The 21,796-nt window shown below is 38.0% G+C and overlaps 1 protein-coding gene across 1 annotated transcript in view; it reads right to left on the bottom strand.

Annotated features, from left to right (window-relative positions):
* The window catches only part of LOC111188240 (zinc-alpha-2-glycoprotein-like), a 54,840-nt gene extending 43,260 nt beyond the window's left edge, over positions 1–11,580 (bottom strand). Inside the window, exon 1 of the mRNA XM_049472718.1 lies at positions 11,552–11,580. Coding sequence (XP_049328675.1) covers positions 11,552–11,561 — 10 coding nt within the window. The 5' untranslated portion in view covers positions 11,562–11,580. The remainder of the gene's footprint in view (positions 1–11,551) is intronic.
* Between the last annotated feature and the right edge of the window lie 10,216 nt (positions 11,581–21,796).

Raw genomic sequence — 21,796 nt, 5'->3', positions numbered from 1 at the left:
TCTTTGGACTGCAGGAGGAAACAGACCCAGACACGGCGGGAAACGTGCAAACTCCACACGGAAAGACCCGGGTCACCTCAGCCGGGAATCGAACCCTCTTGCTGTGAGTCGGCTGTGCTACCCACTGCGCCACCGTGCCGCAAAGTTCTTTTGTGTTCACATTTATACATGTAATTTCAGGTGACAGATATAAAACTAATTCTGTGGAATGGTCCTTAAAGTTAAAAATGTGTCCTTTTAATCTATAGAGCTACAGTGAGTGATCCCGAATAATAATAATAATAATGCAAGCATCCATATACTCACCTTTTTCAATGCCAGTGTAGGACAAATATGTCTTCAGCAAAATTTCACACCGCTTCCATCTCCCAATGGCCATGTTCTGGCCATGTTCTGTGTTCCACTTCTTCTCCAACTCCTTGGCCTGCTTTGCAGCAGACCACTTCTTCGAGGAATGGTTAAAGCCAATCAAATCTTCTCCATCGTAGGCATATGTATCAATGCATTTTACATTAATCACAGAGCCGTTTTCAAACTCAAACTCACAGCCATGTAGCCACTGAAGAACATGACCGCCTGAAATAGAAGAACAGACAGGTAGAATTCATCTCACACTTAAAAATCCAACCACAGGCACATCTACACATCTTCTATTTGATTTAGGGTGTGTCTTTACTATCATAATGATGGGAAAAGTACACCTTGCTCGGCTTGAAACGCGTAAAATGCATCTACTAATTCTTTTAATTAAACATGAGTGTGGATCATTTTTGGCGTAATGTAAAATAAACCAATCAGAGTGTCTCTTGCTCATCATTCCCTTTAAGAGTCAGGTGCGCTGTGACTTTGGGATTGCTATTTTAAAGGTGCAGCCAGTCTTAATTTGGCAGGATATAGGTGAATCTATAAGAGTGACATTTGGAAATTCTTGCCAACCACACAGGACATTTGGCAGTGTTAAATCAACACTGAGAGTGTAAAGTTTAACACTAATAAGTGTGGATTTAACACTGCCAAATTCCCTGTGCAGTTTTCAGTAAATCTTACTATTTTCTTTTTATATATTTTTACAAATTCTAATTTACTTTTATTTCCACTCATTACAGGTGTATTGGCCCTCATTATGACATCATCAAATGGTTAAACAAAACTGAAATGAAAATGCAGCTATACAGGATGTACTGTTAGCCCGGTATTTTTGAGATCTTCTTTGACACTTTTTTTTATTTTGACTAAAATAATCAAATAAGCAAACAAAGTTAACAGCTGTGTTTATTTTAAAACCAGTTTTCTTTAATCACAAAAACAAAATTACATGATACACCATTTTTTGACAAAACATGCTTAAGCACTGTTCTTTTGGGGCCTAGATTACTTTTGTTTTATAGACTATTAAAAAAACTCTATCCCCAACACATCCTTAAAAACATTATAGGTTCCAAGCTATCTAAGAAAGCATTGTTAGTAGGCAACACTGGCATCAAAGCAAAACCATCTACTTTATAAGACATGTTTGTTGACTATTTGACAGTTTTGTTTTCTGCATAACTGTGTAAATTCATATGCCATAGATTTGATGGCTTTAATATTAATCTGCAACAAATGTAGAAAAAAATAGAATTAATGTGTCCAAACTTTTGAATGGTACTTCATGTAATTGCTATATGCAATATTTGTAAGTTCATTGTGATTTATTTACCACAGAATGTGATAGAGGCCAGTTTTTGAAAACCCTATTCATTTTTCTCATAAAAAAAAACACACAGAACCGCAAATATGGGCATAAGGGTTACAGAATGATGCAGAACTCAAGTGGTCTATATCTCAGACCCAGACGTGCCATGAAGGTGTACAAAGTTCCCTGGGAATATCCTATCTACTGAAGTCCAACACTGAATGGTTTAATCACCAAAATTGTAAACAATGGCTAGTAAGAAGAATTTATAAAACTATATTAGATAGATCCTACTGTTCCTTAAATGACCTTCAAATATGAAAAAGAACTGAAACATCTTACATTCCAGCCTATGTGGGATGAGATATGGCCTAATCTGACTGCTACCCCAAATAATCTATAAATATATATAGTATACCTGTAAATATATATATACAGGGTTTATTCCACTCCATACTTAAGATACAACATAGTTGTAGTTCTCATGCCTTACTGTGTGTCTGTAACACTGATTCTGTCTGTACACATTCCTACACATGTTGTGGGATTGCAGTGTGATTTCTAAATTCTGGGACTGTATCTTATTTACAATTTTTATATGCTTGTAATTCATATTGATAAAAATCCATGTCTGTGATTATTAAGAGATAATGGTTATTTTACCTTCACTTTATCTTTGCTGGCTTAACAGCAGCTAAAAGGCTGGTATATTTAATTGGTTTAATCCCAAAACACGACTCTGGAAACAATGGCTGTTATTCTATTATGACATTGTCTCTCTTGAGCAGATTATTGCACTGATAAATAAAGCTAAAGCAGCTACACTTCTGGGGTGAGATACCAACAGATTAACCCTTAAAGACTTGCTTTTAGCACATTAGCTAAATATCAGACACTCCTCCTATCTGGTGTGACAATGAATGTCAACGAATGTCAGGGAATGAATGCAGTGAATTACAGTGAATGAATGCAGTGAATTACAGTGAATGAATGCAGTGAATTACAGTGAATGAATGCAGTGAATTACAGTGAATGAATGCAGTGAATTACCGTGAATGAATGCAGTAATAATAATAATAATAATAATAATAATAATAATAACAACCAAATCTGTTATATTATGATTTATATATTAGGTAATAACTGATCAGTTTTTGTCATATTTGTATATAATTCAGACATTTCACGCATATCTAACAACAGTAAATGTATTTATTGCAAATACACATATATGCACTTCACAGACTGGTTGGCCTCTTTATTACTGATCTTCACTATGTACCTAGCTTCTTCTAGCTTGTGTATCTCCTCATTGTAGGCTTTTACCAGATCTGGGTTTCTGGCCAGACGTCATTCAGTAGCTCTCAGGAGGGGCATCACTGCTGATGGAGGAGCATGTAGCTTGGGTGGGAGGGGGGCAAACACTCATTTCACACAGAGTTTGAGTAAGTATGACAAAAATGCAAAACAAAGGAAATCTGTAAGGGGCAAATACCTTTTCACGCCAGTGTAGATGGCACTCATTAGGTATTATTTCTTGATTATACAGAGGATGTATAATACTCAAGCTGGTACTTCTCTTTTTCGTTTTGTGTATTTGCATTAATGTACTTAAAGTTACAGTGTATTGATCTGAGTAGTTTTAGAGATTGACAGAACAAATAGGAAATATGAAGAAGTCCTGCTAAAACAGAGGATTGTTAAATGAAGCATGACTATTTCTAGCTTTCAGAACAGGGTTCTGGGAAAATGACGGTGTAATAAATCTAAACACGTGATCCAAACACATTCCTGCAGACTATTCAGTTAAGTGTTGGGCATGCTGGCTCTTGTAGCATGAAGCATCTCCTACTCTGTATCATGCCTTGTCTGGATGCTTTTCCTAAGAACTTATTATGATAATCAGTTTGGCTTTCAAGCAGGTGCCTATCGTACAATACCACATGCACTAGCGCACAGTTTTAACCTTATTTTAATATACGTCAACATACTTCACCCATCCTCAAACAAACTCAATCTGAACCCTGCCCTTTACATCTGCAAATAATGAGCTGACTATTGTTGTAGAAAAGAAAATGAAAGGTGGGCTAGCCCCCACCTCTCGTCCGGGGTACAACTCCCCTTTTTAGGGGGGTAAAATCATGAAACGGTAATGAGAAAAAATTGTTCGGACACAGTTATTTTGTTTAAAAGTACATTTTTTTGTTCAACACAAAAAATATTTATATTATGTATAAATGTTGCTATTTTAAATGACTTTAATCTATTTTATTGATTCGATATGCTTAATACTTTTAATATGGTTTAACTTAAAATTAGAAAGAAGGGGTACGGACACATAACGGTAATGAGAATTTCCATATATTTTTTATTTAATTTATATAAAAATAATTTTATATGATGATGAAAACAATTGATCCATATAGTACTACCTATTTGCTTTACACACAATATCGGAGTTTTTGTGAATTAAGTACTGATTTTAAAAAATTGTCATGTACATGTTCCCTGCAGCTTCATGAGAATCACTCATAACACCGACCAAGCAGCTTATAAAGCCAGACCTTGTAACAAGTGGGAACACGTAATTAGGTCGACACATGTCAATTGGGATCCAAGCGAACGCTGGGCGACTCGTGAGCGGGAGAAATGAAATAAACTTAACATACAAAGGGATAATGGTGCGATAAATAATCTAATAACCATTGCATTAGAGTGGCAATCCGATCCTAATGGGGACAAATCTTCGGCATTTTTCATAGGGGTCGGGGTGGATGTACAGTTGTGGTCAAAAGTTTACATACACTTGTAAAAAAACATAATGTTATGGCTGTCTTGAGTTTTCAATAAGTTCTACAACTCTTATTTTTCTGTGATAGAGTGATCGGAACACATACATGTTTGTCACAAAAAACAGTCATAAAATTTGGTTCTTTCATAAATTTATTATGGGTCTGCTGAAAATGTCACCAAATCTGCTGGGTCAAAAATATACATACAGCAACAAAATTTGTCAATTTTGGTGATGTAGCGAGTTGTGTCAATCAAATTAGCTTCATGTCATGGCCTCTTCACTTCTTGTAAGTGATTCTGATTGACTACAGCTGTTGACTTCTCATGAGCCCATTTAAATAGGGCTCATTTGACCCAGTGATTAGACTCAGCTACAAAAGCTACAATGGGAAAGTCAAAGGAACTCAGTGTGGATCTGAAAAAGCGAATTATTGACTTGAACAAGTCAGGGAAGTCACTTGGAGCCATTTCAAAGCAGCTACAGGTCCCAAGAGCAACTGTGCAGACAATTATACGCAAGTATTAAGTGCATGGAACAGTTGTGTCACTGCCACGATCAGGAAGAAAACGCAAGCTATCACATGCTGCCGAGAGGAGATTGGTCAGGATGGTCAAGAGTCAACCAAGAATCACCAAGAAGCAGGTCTGCAAGGATTTGGAAGCTGATGGAACACAGGTGTCAGTCTCCACAGTCAAGCGTGTTTTACATCGCCATGGACTGAGAGGCTGCCGTGCAAGAAAGAAGCCCTTGCTCCAGAAAAGGCACCTTAAGACTCGGCTGAAGTTTGCTGCTGATCACATGGACAAAGATAAAACCTTCTGGAGGAAAGTTCTCTGGTCAGACGAAACAAAAATTGAGCTGTTTGGCCACAACACCCAGCAATATGTTTGGAGGAGAAAAGGTGAGGCCTTTAATCCCAGGAACACCATGCCTACTGTCAAGCATGGTGGTGGTAGTATTATGCTCTGGGGATGTTTTGCTGCCAGTGGAACTGGTTCTTTGCAGAAAGTAAATGGGATAATGAAGAAGGAGGATTACCTCCAAATTCTGCAGGAAAACTTAAAACCATCAGCCCGAAGGTTGGGTCTTGGGCGCAGTTGGGTGTTCCAACAAGACAATGACCCAAAACACACATCAAAAGTGGTAAAGGAATGGCTAAACCAGGCTAGAATTAAGGTTTTAGAATGGCCTTCCCAAAGTCCTGACTTAAACCCCATTGAGAACATGTGGACAGTGCTAAAGAAACGGGTTCATGCAAGAAAACCATCACATTTAGCTGAACTGCACCAATTCTGTCAAGAAGAGTGGTCAAACATTCGACCTGAAGCTTGCCAGGAGCTTGTGGATGGCTACCAAAAGCGCCTAGTTGCCGTGAAAATGGCCAAGGGACATGTAACCAAATACTAATGTTGCTGTATGTATATTTTTGACCCAGCAGATTTGGTGACATTTTCAGCAGACCCATAATAAATTTATGAAAGAACCAAATTTTATGACTGTTTTTTGTGACAAACATGTATGTGTTCCGATCACTCTATCACAGAAAAATAAGAGTTGTAGAACTTATTGAAAACTCAAGACAGCCATAACATTATGTTTTTTTACAAGTGTATGTAAACTTTTGACCACAACTGTAAATGGTAACGACCCTGTGGGATGGATCAAAGTTAGAGTTACAGATGAACCGACCATCGACACCGACGAGGCCACAAACAAACACAATAGACCATAATGGGGGGGATCGGCCTATACTGGAGTGTGAGGAAGAGCAAGAGGAAATGCTGGAAACCAACCAGTCTTGGGGATGACTTTAAGGCAATGATGTCACTTCCTCCTTTGATAGAGTTCGACTCATTGGTCGCCTGGTGGCAGAGGGACCGTGGGAGAATTTGTTGGAAGGCTGCCGGAACAGGTTTTCGCTCCCACCATTAGCTAAATGTTCACACATCTGTTTATCAAGTGTTGAACATATGTAAATACATATTTGGAGGAGTTATGATGTGTTGACGTATCTGGTTGATACGTCAAAAGGGAGAATTAAAGAGTAACTGTTTATTTTACCTTGAGTGTATTGACAAATATCTTTCAATAATGATTACTTATCTTAGTATCTATAATTACATAATTATTGTGTGAAACCTTGTATTGTATATGCATTAACCAAGACTCACATTATATTTGATCATTTTTACTCACAGTGTATTTTACACGCAATTATATAAAAGATTAACCAATAATCACAATATATTCTTTACATATATAGTAAAACATTGTTTGATCAGGCATGTGACTAACACAGACTTTATTATATGACAAATTAACCCACATGATACATTTACTAACACATTAACATATAACATATGAGATGTAGCTCAGGCTTGAAGTATTTTGTTTACTGCATGACCCTAACTAACGGTCATCAATTCGACTGGTACGGGGCTAAATTGCTACAAAAAAGGCTATTAGATCAAAGCAGCCTTTTGGTGAGTGAGTGCCTCCCTAAAAAACCTCGGCTTCAAAGCGGGGGGTGACGCACACACACAGATAGTGCCATGAGGTTCCATCCTGGAAGAACACAGTCAAGGTCAAACACTAGTGGTCCAGTCAGACACGTGAAACTTGAGTACTAACACGTGAAATTACGCATGCTAACATGAGATGATTTTAGTAACGCCTCATCAGCAGGTTTCACGTCATTTGGGGTATAAAACATGGAGTCAGATCAGAGGGGGGTCAGAACTTATGCTGGGACGGCTGTTAGACGGTCTTTCATGTGTGGGTTCTCCTGAATATTCAGTACTTTGTAATAAATACTTGGTTTGCTTTCAACTTCACTCCATCTGTCTGACTCTCTCTATCAAACGAACACGCAGGGGAGTTGTACCCCGGACGAGAGGTGGGGGCTAGCCCACCTCACATTTTCTTTTCTACAACACTATAAAACAGAAGAAGACTGATTTCACACCTTATACTGGTACACTGATAACTCTTAACAATCCACTGTCTCTATATAAATAGCAACAACAGTATTGGCACAATTCAGAGATTATACAGCTCTGGAAAAAAAATAAGAGACCACATTCTCTGATTTTGCTATTTATAGGTTTATGTTTGAGTTACATTAACATTGTTTAATTAGAATAGCTACGAACAACATTTCTCCCAAATTCCAAATAAAAATATTCTCATTTAGAGCATTTATTTACAGAAAATGAGAAATGGCTGAAATAACAAAAAATGCAGAGCTGTCAGACCTCAAATAATGCAAAGAAATCAAGTTTATATTAATTTAGAAGCAAGAACAATACTAAAGTTTTATCCAAGGAATATTTCAGAATCGCTAATTGGTAGAACAACCCATGTTTTTAATCACAGCTTTCATGTGTCTTGGCATGCTCTCCACCAGTCTTACCCACTGCTTTTGGGTGACCTTATGTCACTCCTGGTGCAAAAATTCACACTTTTCAATGTGGTTCAGGGCTGGAGATTGTGCTGGCCATGACAGGGTCTTGATCTGGTGGTCCTTAATCCACACATTAATTGATGTAGCTCCAGATCATCACCCTACCTCCACCACATTTCACAGTGGCTGCAGGTACACCTCTGCAGGTCTCCATCTAAACATTTGATGTTCAGGTGTTGAGCAAAGCGGAAAACTGGATTCATCAGAGAAGATGATCTAACTCCAGTCCTCTTTGCTCAAATTCTTATGCATATCTTTTTTCTTTTTTCTAGCTTGGGCCTTGCCCAAAAGCAGTATGAAAGATTTGTGGAGAACGTATCAAGATGCATGAAAAAAACTGTGATTAAAAACCAGGGTTATTCCATCAAATATTGATTTCTGAACTCTTAAAACTTTATGAATATGAACTTGTTTTCTTTGCATTATTTGAGGTCTGAAAGCTCTGCATCTTTTTTGTTATTTCAGCCATTTCTCATTTTCTGTAAATAAATGCTCTAAATGAGAATATTTTTATTTGGAATTTGGGAGAAATGTTGTCTGTAGTTTATAGAATAAAACAACAATGTTCATTTTACTCAAACATAAACCTATAAATAGCAAAATCAGAGAAACTGATCATTTTGAAGTGTTCTGTTATTTTGTTCCAGAGCATTATATTCATAGATAATGTATTTGAAATATTGCATGACTAGTGCAAGGTATTACAGTAAAATTGCTGCATACAGGAAGAACCGATCCACAGAGGATGCTATCCCTTCGGAGGTCCACACTGCCCTCACCCACCTGGAGCAGAAGGATTCCTACGTTCGGATGCTCTAGACTTCCTGACCAACAGGCCGCAGTCTGTGAGGATCCACAACATCTCCTCCCCCTCCATAATCCTCAGCACTGGCTCCCCTCAGGGCTGTGTGCTGAGCCCCCTCCTGTTCACACTGCTCACATATGACTGCTCACCTCTCCATCCACGTCAGTGGTTGGAAGCATCACCGACTTTGGTGGATTGCTATTGTAACGGTGCAGCTACCTGGACGTGTTCAACAAACTCTTCTCAGCAGAGGAGACTGAGCTGCTGGTTGACGCTGTGAAGGAGCTCCAGCAGCTCATTTACGGGAACAGCAATGTTATTTTATTTACTATTCTGTTTATTGTTGATGTAAAAGTTGGGTTTGTGCTGCTGTGTGTTCATGTGTGTGTAATAAGTGGGGGTGTACGCTCGGCTCGGCACGGCGCCTGTGTTACCGAGATAGCGATGAACGCGTCTGACTGTTGGCGTCTGTCTAGGTTGTTACCTCAAGTTTACAGAGCTTTTAGCAGTTAATCCCTAATTATCAGAAAGCCTGTACTGCATATATCTGATGTGAGTTACTGACAGGGTTCTGCACCAACTGTTGTCTATCTGGGTTACTGTATAAACTACTTCACCTACAGTAATATTTCTACAACCTCTTAAAATAGAAGAGAAGATCTTACGTGACTCGTTGTGTTCGAGGGGCTTTATGTGTTGGTGAAAGAAGTTGTTTAATTCTAAATGGTCCTCAGTCATCTCATCATAGCCTCCTTTCCAGACAGACTCTGGAATATTCTTCAGCCCGTTCGGTTTTGGAGCTTTAGTTTCGTCTGTGCTGCTGTAGGAAATTAGCTGTTTGCCGTCCAGTAGCGTCTCCGCGGTGCAGTAAAAGAGGCCGTTCTTAGAGGTCTGGGGGTGCATGATGTACTGATAATACAGGGAGTGTTTACCTGTGGGAATCAGAAAAAAACATTAGTTAAGACTTATACTGCACCTGAAAGCTTGTAAGAAACGTATGTAGAAACTTCTCAATTGTGCAATTCCATCTTCAGTAATTTTGTGAAACTAGCAGTTATATCAGAATTTCATAATGAATTGACCAATAGAAATGGTCCAAAAATATTTTAACATTGACTTCCACTGAAAAATAATGTTTTATCTCCTGTATCTTTAATGCTGGCTTTTATTTGATTTCTATTAAAACATTCTTAACTATTGCTGGGTTTTGGAGATGCAAATCGGAGAGCCGGTTCTTCTTCTTTCTCTTTGCCTCAGACGATTGGGGAAAAAAATGTGTCGCCTGTGGCTCGTACTTTATTCAGGGGGGTTTATATGATCTGCGGGTATCAGGGAGCAGTTATCCATATGCGGTAGCTTCCCACAACTTCCGAGAGACTTAAGACCTCTGTGTGTGAGTAGGCCTGTCACGATAAGATTTTTTTGTGGATGATATATTGTCCCAGAAATTATTGCAATACACAATATTTTCTTTTATTTTAAGACTATTAAATACCACTGACATAATGATAACAGAATAGCATAAAAAAGCAATTATATACTTTTTAAAGACAACACAATTTAAATTAATCATTTATTATAATTATTTTGGGAATTCTATACTGATTTCTTCACGTACTTTGGTCCACACTGTGTGTGTATGTTATGGAGTCACAGTTATTAAGGCATGAATGGCTACAATACTGTTCACTGTTATATATGTATACAAACATACAAATAATCACAATAGACGATATCACGATTCTCATGAATTATTATGGTCATGTTTACTTATTGTATGATAAATCGATATTGCTATTATTGTGACAGGCCTATGTGTGAGTGTGTGTGTTTGTATTGGACAGGTTGTTTGGAGTGAATATACTGTATAACAAGTGGAGTAAAATAATCGAACCATTGTGAGAAATTGTGTGTTTTTAAGTCTTATCAGCTGGTATATTTACACGGTAAGAACTCAGTAAAACTAGAGGAATAAGCTCTGCTTTCTTTAGTGTAAGGAGACTGTGTTGGTTCTTATCATGTTTGTAGCTCAGACTCATCTGGGAAAGACCTGCAACTTAAAAAAAGGGAACTGTAAAAGAAAGGGTTATGTAATCAGGTTCTGCCTACAGGCTGTGTTTCAGGTGCAGTGTGAGAGCATTTGTTGCAGCATGTCAGCGCAGTGTGACCTTAAAAAATCACACAGAATCCACCTGGCTTTAATTGTTATCCTCACTTTATGCACATCAACTGGTGTTCACTGTCTATTGTTCAACTGCACTACCTCCATTCTACATTACACACACACTAAAGACTAAAGATCTAATTATTTCAAGTTTTCCACTATGTTTGGCGCCTTTTTAAATGCACGATTCACGCTGATTGGTCCAGTAGCTGCAGATACTTTGCTGTCCGGGCGAGCCCTGTATCATCTACACACTTATCTCTACTGAAAACAGGTTAAACAAAACATATATTTGGACACAACCTTTTATACGCCACAGTGGTCAAAGCATGTGAAAAAAATGTAGCAGCACCTGGATATTATGGTACATAACTTTACATGAGGCCCCTGGAATTATTTTATGCCTTAGTGATAAACTTCTACCCATAAAGATTAAACATTTTTATAAAATCAGTAGGTGCTTCAATAAAGTTACAAAAACATATATTTTTAATACAATACTACAAATTATTATTACAGTTCTGATATATAACAGTCCATTTCTATTTTATGAGTAGAGGCATCTTAAATAATCTATAAAGTAGAGGTAAATTGTTAAATTGTGTGTTAAAGTACAGCAGCGCTGTAGTTTATGATCAGAATCTTCTCACCTTCATTCATTTCTTCACTAAACCCGATACATCCAAAAAACAGGAGACTAATGATCCAGAGTGGAAACCACGCCATTCTTCATTAAACGCCGCTGTTGGAGAGTTGATCTATATGAATGGAAGCTAAGAAAGAGTTTACCTGTGCTTAAAAAAAAAGAGCTGAGCGTGGGTGGAGCCGAAGGTGAGGCTGAATGAAGCGAAGCTTGAGTTATTAACTCTCTAGGTGCAGTTTGCTGAATAGCTGAGTGTTAAACAGTAAGTGAATACAATACAAATGTCATTATTGCTTTTTGTGAGTAGTGGAATATGTAAGTCTGTAAATATGCAGGTCCGCCTTTTTACTTTATTTTTATGTATTATTTTTTGGGGTAAAAAGTAAAATATAAACTAAAATGAGCACGTTTAGTGTCTCTTTTTCATGAACTTTAAATCAATGATGTTTACAAATGATTTATTAATTGAATATATTCATCATATAAACAATACAGATGTAGTGAGAGATCTAATAATGCTATAACAATGTAGAATTTAAGCTGAAACAGTTTGGCGCTGTTTGTGAGTCATTAGCCCACATACTCCACCTGCTGGTTCAAACCTAAACAATAGAAATAACTTATATTAAATAGAAAAGAGAAGAAATAATGGCAGCAAAATAAAGAGCTTTACATTCAGTCTGGGAATAGAAAATATATTTAGTTCTACAATTCCAGAAAATCATGTGCAATTCAATAAGATTCAGAATATGGCTTTTCACTACAAATCCTAATTTTACTGAACACTACACACCACACTTAATAATAATAAATAATAATATGTTTCCTGCTATATTATTATTACTTTACTGCAAATAGCTGGTGGATCTGGGCACAAAAAAAACCCAGTCAAGTCCCACAATCCCCAGCTCTCCATGGTTTGAACACACCATGTTGTTTTCCCTCCATTTTCCCACCTGACACTTTTTTTTTTTTACTTTTTTAGGGCCTTCTTTTTTTCCTTTTTTTTTCCTTTTATCCTTTTACGCTTCTTTGCACATCTCCTCGCTTAGCTCTTTTTCTTCCATAGTTTTCTTTATTTTCAGAGTATATCAGAGCTTTTTTTCTATAAACTCATTATACAGATAAGGCATGATCACTAAACAGCCTTTTTATAGTACCTTTTACAGATATTTTTGGTAGTTTTTACAATAGAGCTACAGACACAGGGATCAACTGGTGGCTACCAATGAGGAAATCAACAAATCTACAAAATGCGTCTTCTGAATTTAGAGCACATGTGCTATCAGAACTGCTACAGTCTCCTACAAAAGATGACTGTATTGGAAACAAGTTTTCAGACCTTACTGTTGGATTTCAGGAACTGGCGTTTCTTCGCTGCTCAAGGACTATCAGAGTGTGGGAGTTCGGGCAGCGGACAGAGGGCTTATTAAAGCAGCGGGCAGTGGAGAAACACAGAGCCGAATCAGCGGAATTTGTAGACGGACCCCCAAATGTACAGCTGAAAGAAATTAGCAAAATCAGCAGTGGATTCATGTGGGAACTAAAATTCATGCTACATACAGCTCTGTAGTGTCATCCTCCACTCCCGCTAGCAGAACACATTCAGCTAATGCCTCCAAGGCAGTCCATTTGAAGACACTTCAGGGGTGCACAAAAGGAGAAAAGCTCAAATTCAAACAGAGTGCTAGCTTAGAACTAGCATTAGTAGCGTCAACTCCTGTTAACATTGCTAAATACAGCAATGCTAATGCAAAGTGGGCTAATGCTAAGCTAACACTGTACCTAAAACACAGATTTGTACCTCTTCTAAACCTAAATTTCCATCAGGATCAATAAAGTATCTATCTATCTATCTATCTATCTATCTATCTATCTATCTATCTATCTATCTATCTATCTATCTATCTATCTATCTATCTATCTATCTATCATATGTAGACAATCGGAACATTGCTACATGCTGTCTCCCAAGTGCTACAGTTGCAGACATCAAAGGAAAGCTCTGAAGCATCATAGCCAACCGCCAGTCAGCAAATCACATCATTATTCATATAGGGTCAAATGACATTCAGCAAGAAACCTCTGAAATTCTGAATCGTTTTTCCCGTGATGGAACGCACCTAAACAGACGCAGGGCAAAGGTGCTGAGTGTCGCACCTTAGCCTGTATCTGTCCTGTGTTTTTCCCCTCATTTGGTCCCTTGTGCTCCTGTCATGTGTTCCCAGCCATGTGCTTCTGTTGTGTTTTGGTCCCTGTCTCTGCCCTAGCTCCACCCTAGCCCTGCCCTAGCCATTAGTGTTGTCACCTCCTGTCTCATTTGTAACCCCACCCCCTTGTTAATTCCACAGGTGTCCCTTGTGCATGCCTGTGTATATATACCCCATGTGCTCCTTTGTTCTGTGTCGTGCTTTTTGTTTGGCCATGTCCGGAACTTGTTAATCTGTTTTGTTTAGCCTTAGACCTGCTATTTTTTTTTGTCTTAAATGTTCCATGTTTGCTTTATGTAGTTTGTTTCTTTATTTGTTATTTTTGCTTGTTTGTTTCAGTCTTTTAGTTTATCATAGTTCATAGTGTTTTGTGTTAGTTACCTTTTCTTTATATTACTCCCTAGTGTTCTTTTCTTTGTAGTTTAAATATGGATAATAAAGAAGACTTGCATTTGCATCCTGCCTCCTTCTCTTCGTTACACTGAGAGAAAATCTTCTCTTTGCCATCTATCATCAGCCAGCTTCTTCTACTAAAGGAGACACACAGACATCTTTCCTCATCCTGGATGAACTAGACACTTCATTCCCGTCTAGTGACAGTCCACCAGTCAAGACACTAGCCAGCTTCTAAATATGACAACATGTGAGGAAAATAGCCATCAAGAAATCAGGAAAACTGGCTCTATGAATGATTTCTACACAGAGTTGAATTCTAACTCCTCCTCCTTTTCTCACCCTCCCCCCATCTGGGCTTTTCAGAGAAGCTGAATGAACTTGTTTGTGTTGGAACTAAGCTGTCATACTCCATCACAAATCAGGAGGAAGTCCCACACAAAAAGCGTTCTCTACAACCTGTCACCCAGTGCACCTCGTCCAGTCATCGTTTTCACCGGCTGCTAGAGCTTTAAGACCTACTCTCTTTAAAAATATACTTCAGTGCAAACAGGTTACACTTGGGGAGTTTTCCTCATTTGAATATCTCTGCATCTATAATATGAGTTTCACATTTTCAACTGAATTACTCAAATTAAGTAACTTTTCAATGATATACTAATTTTTTGAGATGCACCTGTACTTCTATTAACCGTTTACAGACCCCCAAAATACTTGGCAATACTTTTATTGATGACTTTTCTGAACTTCTTAGTAAAATCTCTACAGATTTTAACAGCTTTTTAATCCCTGGGGATTTTAACATACACACATTTCTAGCAATACTTGACACTTTTAGATTCTCACAGCATGTAAATAAGCTCACTCACAACCGAGGACACACTTTGAAATTATTAGCAAGAAACTCACCAGAAGCCCTGTCATTGTCAAATATCTTTCCCTCTCTGATCAATTCTGCATTATATTTGATAAAAGAGGCGCCTAAATGATAACGTCAGAGATGAGTTTATGAAGGCCATGTCTACTGAATCGATTGCTGGAATTAAGTCTGTTAATATTCTCCTAGATAACCTTAATGCCAGAATTATAAACACTATTGATACGCTTGCACCAGAGAAAAATAAAATAACTTCTCATAAACAAACATCTTCCTGGAAAATACTTCTGTTTTAAAAGCTAAAAAAAGGCAATGCAGAAAAGCAGAACATACATGGAGGAAATCTGACCTCCAGATTCACTATGATTCATACAGACAAAGCCTCCAAGTCAGGCAATGAATTGAAAGTGCCATGAATTTGCTGCCTATTTTAGAGACAAAATAACAGAAATCAGACAGACTATAACAACCTCAATCCCAGCAAATAAACTAAAAACTCCTCAAAACTCAGGACAGAGATTACGATGACGTTGCCTCATTTCAGCCCCATCACTGACGAGACTCTTGATAAAACAGTGCTAGACCTAAAATCTTAAAACCTCGATCCCCTACCAGCAAAACTCCTTAAAGATGTGTTAGAGTGTCTAAAACAGATCTTCTGCAAATAGTAAATGGCTCATTATCCTCAGCTAATTTTTCAAGACTGACTGAAATCTGCAGTTGTTAAGCCATTAGATCCTGCTGTTTTGAACAATTATAGACCTGTATCTAACCTCCCTTTTATAGGCAAAGTTAATGAAAAAGTGTTTCTAACCTCGAGTTACTGCCTTGATAAATTCCAGTCAGGATTTCGACCAAATCACAGCACAGAGAAACTGCTCTAGTAAAAGTTCTAAATGACATTCGCCTAAACTCAGACTTTGCTGCTGTTGGACCATGTTTCACAGTTGGGATGAGGTGTTGTTAAAGCAGACTGTGTTTGTCTATTGTTGTGATGTAGATGAAGATCAGAACACATTTAATCACCAATTTATGCAGAAATACAAGTATAATCCCTAGGGCTGGACCCGAATATTCGGGTATTCGGATATTCGTTCGTTGAGTAGGTATTCGGTTTTTAATTTTGGTATTCGGATATTCGTTTTTTTTCTCCTTTCCAGAGTTCCACCTCAGTCTAACCACTTCTGTTCTCGCGGGTCCCGTCAGAATATCTTGCGCGCGGGACAGAACTGAACTGTTATTGGCTGGAGCGGGAGTTTAATCCAGACGATGCGGGAGCAAATTAATAAATAGTTAAGAAAACTGTAATAATTGTAAAAAAAAAAAAAACCTAAAGAAAACTCTCAACGCGCAGGATGGACCGACACACACACGCACACACCGATGGTGCAGCGCTGCTGTTTTAATAAATATATAAGTAAATTTGAAGCATTAAATGTAGTTTATTTAATTTATATTAGGAACGTGGGGCGGGAGCGGCAGAAATGTTTATGTGGCGGGCGGGCGCGGGATTAAAAGAAGCAATTTTTTTGCGGAGCGGTAACGAGACAGAAACGCGGGAGCGTGGAAGAGTGGATTTAAAAATCAGTCTCGCGCAGACCTCTATTATACATGATACAAAAAACGAAACTGATTTATATAATAAAACGTAAGGGGTAATGTGGCAACAGTAGGGGCTAAATCGGTTACAAAAGCCTGGCCTACAAAAATGATGTCTGAACGAATTTCCTCTTATCTAATATAATTTAAAATGGTTTAAAAATATAAAATAATTTCTAAGCAAACGAAATATTTAATATTGAGCTTATAGCCCAAGTGCAAAAATACAAAATCAGTAATACGGCTATGCCCTGCACAATGCTTAAACCGAAATAGACCAAATACAATAACGTCATTAACAATGACTTTCCTCTACTCTAATATAATTTAACATGGTTTAAAAATATAAAATAATTTCTAAACAAACGAAATATTTAATATTGAGCTTATAGCCCAAGTGCAAAAATACAAAATCAGTAATATGCCCTGCACAATCCTTTAACCGAAATAGACCAAGTACAGTTTACAATGACTGTCCTCTAATATAATTACCAATGTTTAAGAATATAAAATACTTCCTGAACAAACGTTTTTTTTGTTTGTTTTTTTAAGCAAATAGCCTAAGTGTGAAAACACAAACAGCAATTTACTGGGCTGGCTTGCGCAGCGGAGAAACCGTGCAGCAGCCTCCTAGCCTGCTTACGCAGCGGATAAGCCGTGGTGTGGGGCACCAGAAATTCCGGGATGAAAACACAAAGAAATCTGGGCTAAAAACACAGAAAAAATATGGGGGATAAAAACACCAAAAATCCGGGGTGAATATGTCTCGTCGGTCAGAGCAAATTGAACATTTTTCAGTGGATTAAAGGGGCCGTGATTTGCTTTTTTTTATTTATTTTTTTTACCTCTTTTTTTAAAAACGAATATTCGAATATTCGCTTCGAATCAGTGCCGAATATCCGGAGCTCAAAAAACGCTATTCGGGCCAGCCCTAATAATCCCAAAGGGTTCACACACTTTTTCTAGGTTATAATCTACCTAGTAACGGCTGATGATGGAGTTTCTGATTGGTGCATCAGTCTTTAAAATCTTCTTTAAACTGAAAGTGATTTATCAGTGGATCTCCAGTTGCCAGTACAGACCAACAGCACCAGTTAAACCAGTTCCTGCTCCAGTGCAGATCAGCAGAGAGACAGTGGAGCTGATGGAGTCTGAGGTTTTGGTTTTGCTGGTTTTTGGGTTTTTTCTCCCAAGTTATGGAGGTAGGTTTTCTCCTGCAGAATCTCAAAATAATACTGTAACCAGAATAAGATAAAAAAGCAAAATATATACAGGTAATAAAACATTATTTTTTAAAGAGAAAAAGACCAGTTTTAGACTAGGAAGTATCCAATTTTTTTCAATGTGTATTTATACAATCATTTGCAATAATTGTAATTTCCCAGATGGAATAAATGCAGAACTTTACATGTAGAAAAATTTAGAATTTCCTGGTATAGTAGAGAATACTGAACATGTCCTATTATTATTTATATATTTTTTCTTTGTTAAAATAAACAAGGAAAGTATATATATTAGGGCTGGGGCGACGCGTCGACATAATCGACGTCATCGATTACGAAAATACATCGATTTGCATAACGTGCGTCGGCGCGTCGTAAACATGGCGGCGCCTGTGGAGATCATTAGAGGTTAGATCGGGCCCAAAAATTCCGAACCGACCCAGCCCGAGCCCGTGCACGTTCTGCTCTAGCCCGACCCGACCTGAACCATAAACTGGCTGTTTTCGGGCTGTTTGAATGAGCGAAATATGATCAGAATTATGTTAATTAACACGGTAACATAGAAGCATAGAACTATTATTTAATTAAAATGATTTTTAAGAACAGCTAAACACAGTTCTGCAAGTCAAACACGGAGGAGTTCACGTGCAAGAGAGAGAGAGAGAGAGAGAGAGAGAGAGAGAGAGAGACACACACACACACAGAGAGAGAGAGATTTGCATGTTCTGGTGAGAGCTACTCACAGGTGAAGGTTTTCTTTTATCTCCTCGTGTTCATATTCTAGTCCCATACATAATTCTACAGCTCCCTCAGTGTTTTCTGCCGTATTTTGCGGCTAGCGCGAGCGCTTACAACTGACACCGCGGACCGCGGGGTGCTGCCGCGCTTGTGCCGAATCCGACTCCCTGCTGAATCCGCTGTAGAACTGCGGTAGTGAAAACAGCGCTTATAAATAAATTAGTTTAGTTTCACTTTCAGTTTTCATTATTTTCGTTTTTTTTTTAATAAAAATATGATTAAAAAACAGACGCCTACATCTCGGACTATTTTCTGGAGCCCGGGTCATGTCTGGTTCGGGCAGAGAATCTAAGCTCTAGAGAGCATGGACTCCGGAGAGCAATCTCCAGCTACACAAAAAACGCCAGCGGGCATCTAAAGTTTGGGAGCATTTCACGCAAAAGGGCAACAGTGTGGTCCTCTGCCATATGTGCAAAAGGAGCACTTGAAGCGCAAACATCCAGGAGCACTATGTGGCTGTCTACCAAAGGTTTTAAACCTGCCACAGGCAGAAATTATACATTTTTGGTTTATATTTGTGCATGGCATTTCGCAGTTTCCAGAAACAGTAGCATTATTCATAAGTTCAGGTGTTTAGCTAAGCTAGCTGCCTTAAGTTATTTTAGCTAGCGCCGTCGGCGCTGCGGTGTTACACCGTTTTCTGTCACCGTCGGAATTTTGTGACCAGTGCTCACGGTTATGAGCGTTCATTGGCAAAACGGAAGCTTTCTATACCTACACCTTACCCTCAGCCCTAAACTGAACCGTTTTGGCCAGTCGGGGTAAACATTAGAAACGAACACGTTTCGAATCGGCCAGTGCACCGGTCTGCTGAGAACTACTTGCCCGTGGTCACAAAATCTAGCGGTCACAGAAAACAGTGCAACACACGGTTGTGGTGTATGGGAGCTTATCCATTTTTAGCGTTATAGATCTAAACAACGTGTTGTACATGTAAGTGATTATAAGTGTGGGGTTTGGTTTAGTAGGCTTGTGTTGTTGTTGTTATTATATATAAATATAGTAATTTATCGTTTGCTTTAAAACGTAAAATAATAATTATTTAAATATGTTTCTCAATGAATAGATTAGTCGACTAATCGAAAAAAAATAATCGTTAGAATAATCGTTTAAAAAATAATCGTTAGGGACAGCCCTAATATATATATTTATATATATATTTCGTTCCTACACTGCTTGCACTGTACAATAGGAACATTTTGATAAGATATAATCTTATTTTTAATCAGTTGCCCTGGCATTAATTTAGATAGGTTTTTCAAAACCTAATATAGCAATGTTAGCGCTACTGATAAAACAGTGTCAGCAATTTAAAAAGATATTTTATATTATATAAAAAAGATGTTGACTAAATAGATATGAATAATTATGTATAAAAACATGTATGTATTAATATATAATAGACATGTTACATAAGAACAATATATATTTTTTACTGTACATTTATTTTACATAAATTATTTATTTATTTTCCTGATTTCCACAGATATATTGACTTTTACAGCACCAGAACCCCTAAACTGGGCTTTATAAAAGGGATAAATGGAAGTGACTAGGAAATTAAGGCAAAATTATAAAAGAAATACAATTAAGAATAATTTTTTAAATTCATGTTTTACAGTGCAACCAATACAAGCACAAAATAAAAGAAATCTTATGCTTCTTTTTGACGGAATACATAGAAAACTAGAAAAAAATAGAAATCTTGCTCATTAGCCCCCAGCTTATATTTATCCAGTGTAAAAAGTTAGTAAACGTTTTGTCTTTGGAGACGTTGTGGGAAACGAATTGTCCATTATATAAATGTTGCTGATTAAAGTAATGCAATTATTAAAAAATGAGTTTATCCCCATCTGCTGGTTATCTCAAGCATTACAATCAATCTCAGCAGCTATCCTGCCTGTGCTTTTCTGATTTTCTACATGTAGAGTTTAGGCCTAGAGTCTCTTTATTTAGGTTAAACTACAGTATATTTCATTTTATGTGTCTTTAATACGCAAACATATGTAAATTCTGGTACATTAACCGCTGGTGGTACAAAGTATTTCAGGGAGGTGTACCAGATGACCTCAGAAAATTAATGCATGCCTAAAAATGTAAGGTCAACTAAACTCCCAGATTTTTTCCTTGACTCCAGCCTCAGCTCAGGTTAAAAACAATGCTAAAAAGAGGGAGGGGTAGTTTGGGAGGGGCACTGGGTGATGTATGGTTTTAGGGGCAGGGGGTGATTGGCTGATTCAACAATTATTCTCATGTGCAGTTGCAGGTGCACCTAATAGTGGCCAGTGGGTGTATTTATTGTACTTTATTTTTTTAACATAATTGTTTTCCTTGATTTCCACAGAGAAACACACTCTTTATTTCCTCCACACTTCCCAGTTTAAACACACTGATTCTATCTATGAGTTCACTGCTCTGATGCTGCTGGACGATGTACAGATTGATTTCTACAACAGTACAGACGGAGTCAGAACTGCTAAACAGGACTGGCTGAAGGAGATGAATGGGAAAGACTGGGAAAGAGGCTCTGCTGAGCTGGGAAACAACCAGCAATATCTTACCAACCTCCTCAACATGCAGATGAAGGCATTTGGACACTCTGAGAACAGTGAGAAAATACATTATTATTATTATCATTATCTTATCAATTACCATGTCTATTGTACATAAATCTACACATTTAACACATGATAGTACATTGTACAATGCCAATGCACACATTAAATATGTAGTGTTTTTCGCCAAGGAGGGCGAATGCCCAACCTGCCCTTCTTGATCCTGCCAATGCACAAGACAAATAACACTTATTATGCTAGCGGCTGACCTAAACCAAAGGCTATGCTTTCCAGTGGAGATTGCCAGTACGAGTCTCAGACCAGACCTCGTGCTCTGGTCCACATCACTGCGTAAGGTTTACATTATTGAGCTTACTGTGCCCTGGGAGGATTCTGTTGAGGAGGCCTACGAAAGAAAGAGCCCTAAGTACGCTGTACTGGCAGCTGATTCTGAGCAACGTGGCTGGAAAGCCAAGGTTTGTCCAGTGGAAGTTGGCTGCAGAGGCTTCGTTGGAAAAACGACTACCAGGCTTCTTGGGGAACTGGGAATTCAAGGCCATACTCAGCGCCAAACCATCAGAGCCCTCTCGAGCACAG

This window comes from Astyanax mexicanus, unplaced genomic scaffold (assembly GCF_023375975.1).
Source record: "Astyanax mexicanus isolate ESR-SI-001 unplaced genomic scaffold, AstMex3_surface scaffold_31, whole genome shotgun sequence".
Taxonomy (NCBI): Eukaryota; Metazoa; Chordata; class Actinopteri; order Characiformes; family Acestrorhamphidae; genus Astyanax; species Astyanax mexicanus.
Note: the sequence above shows the minus strand (reverse complement) of the source record. Positions and strands in the feature narration are given on the sequence as shown.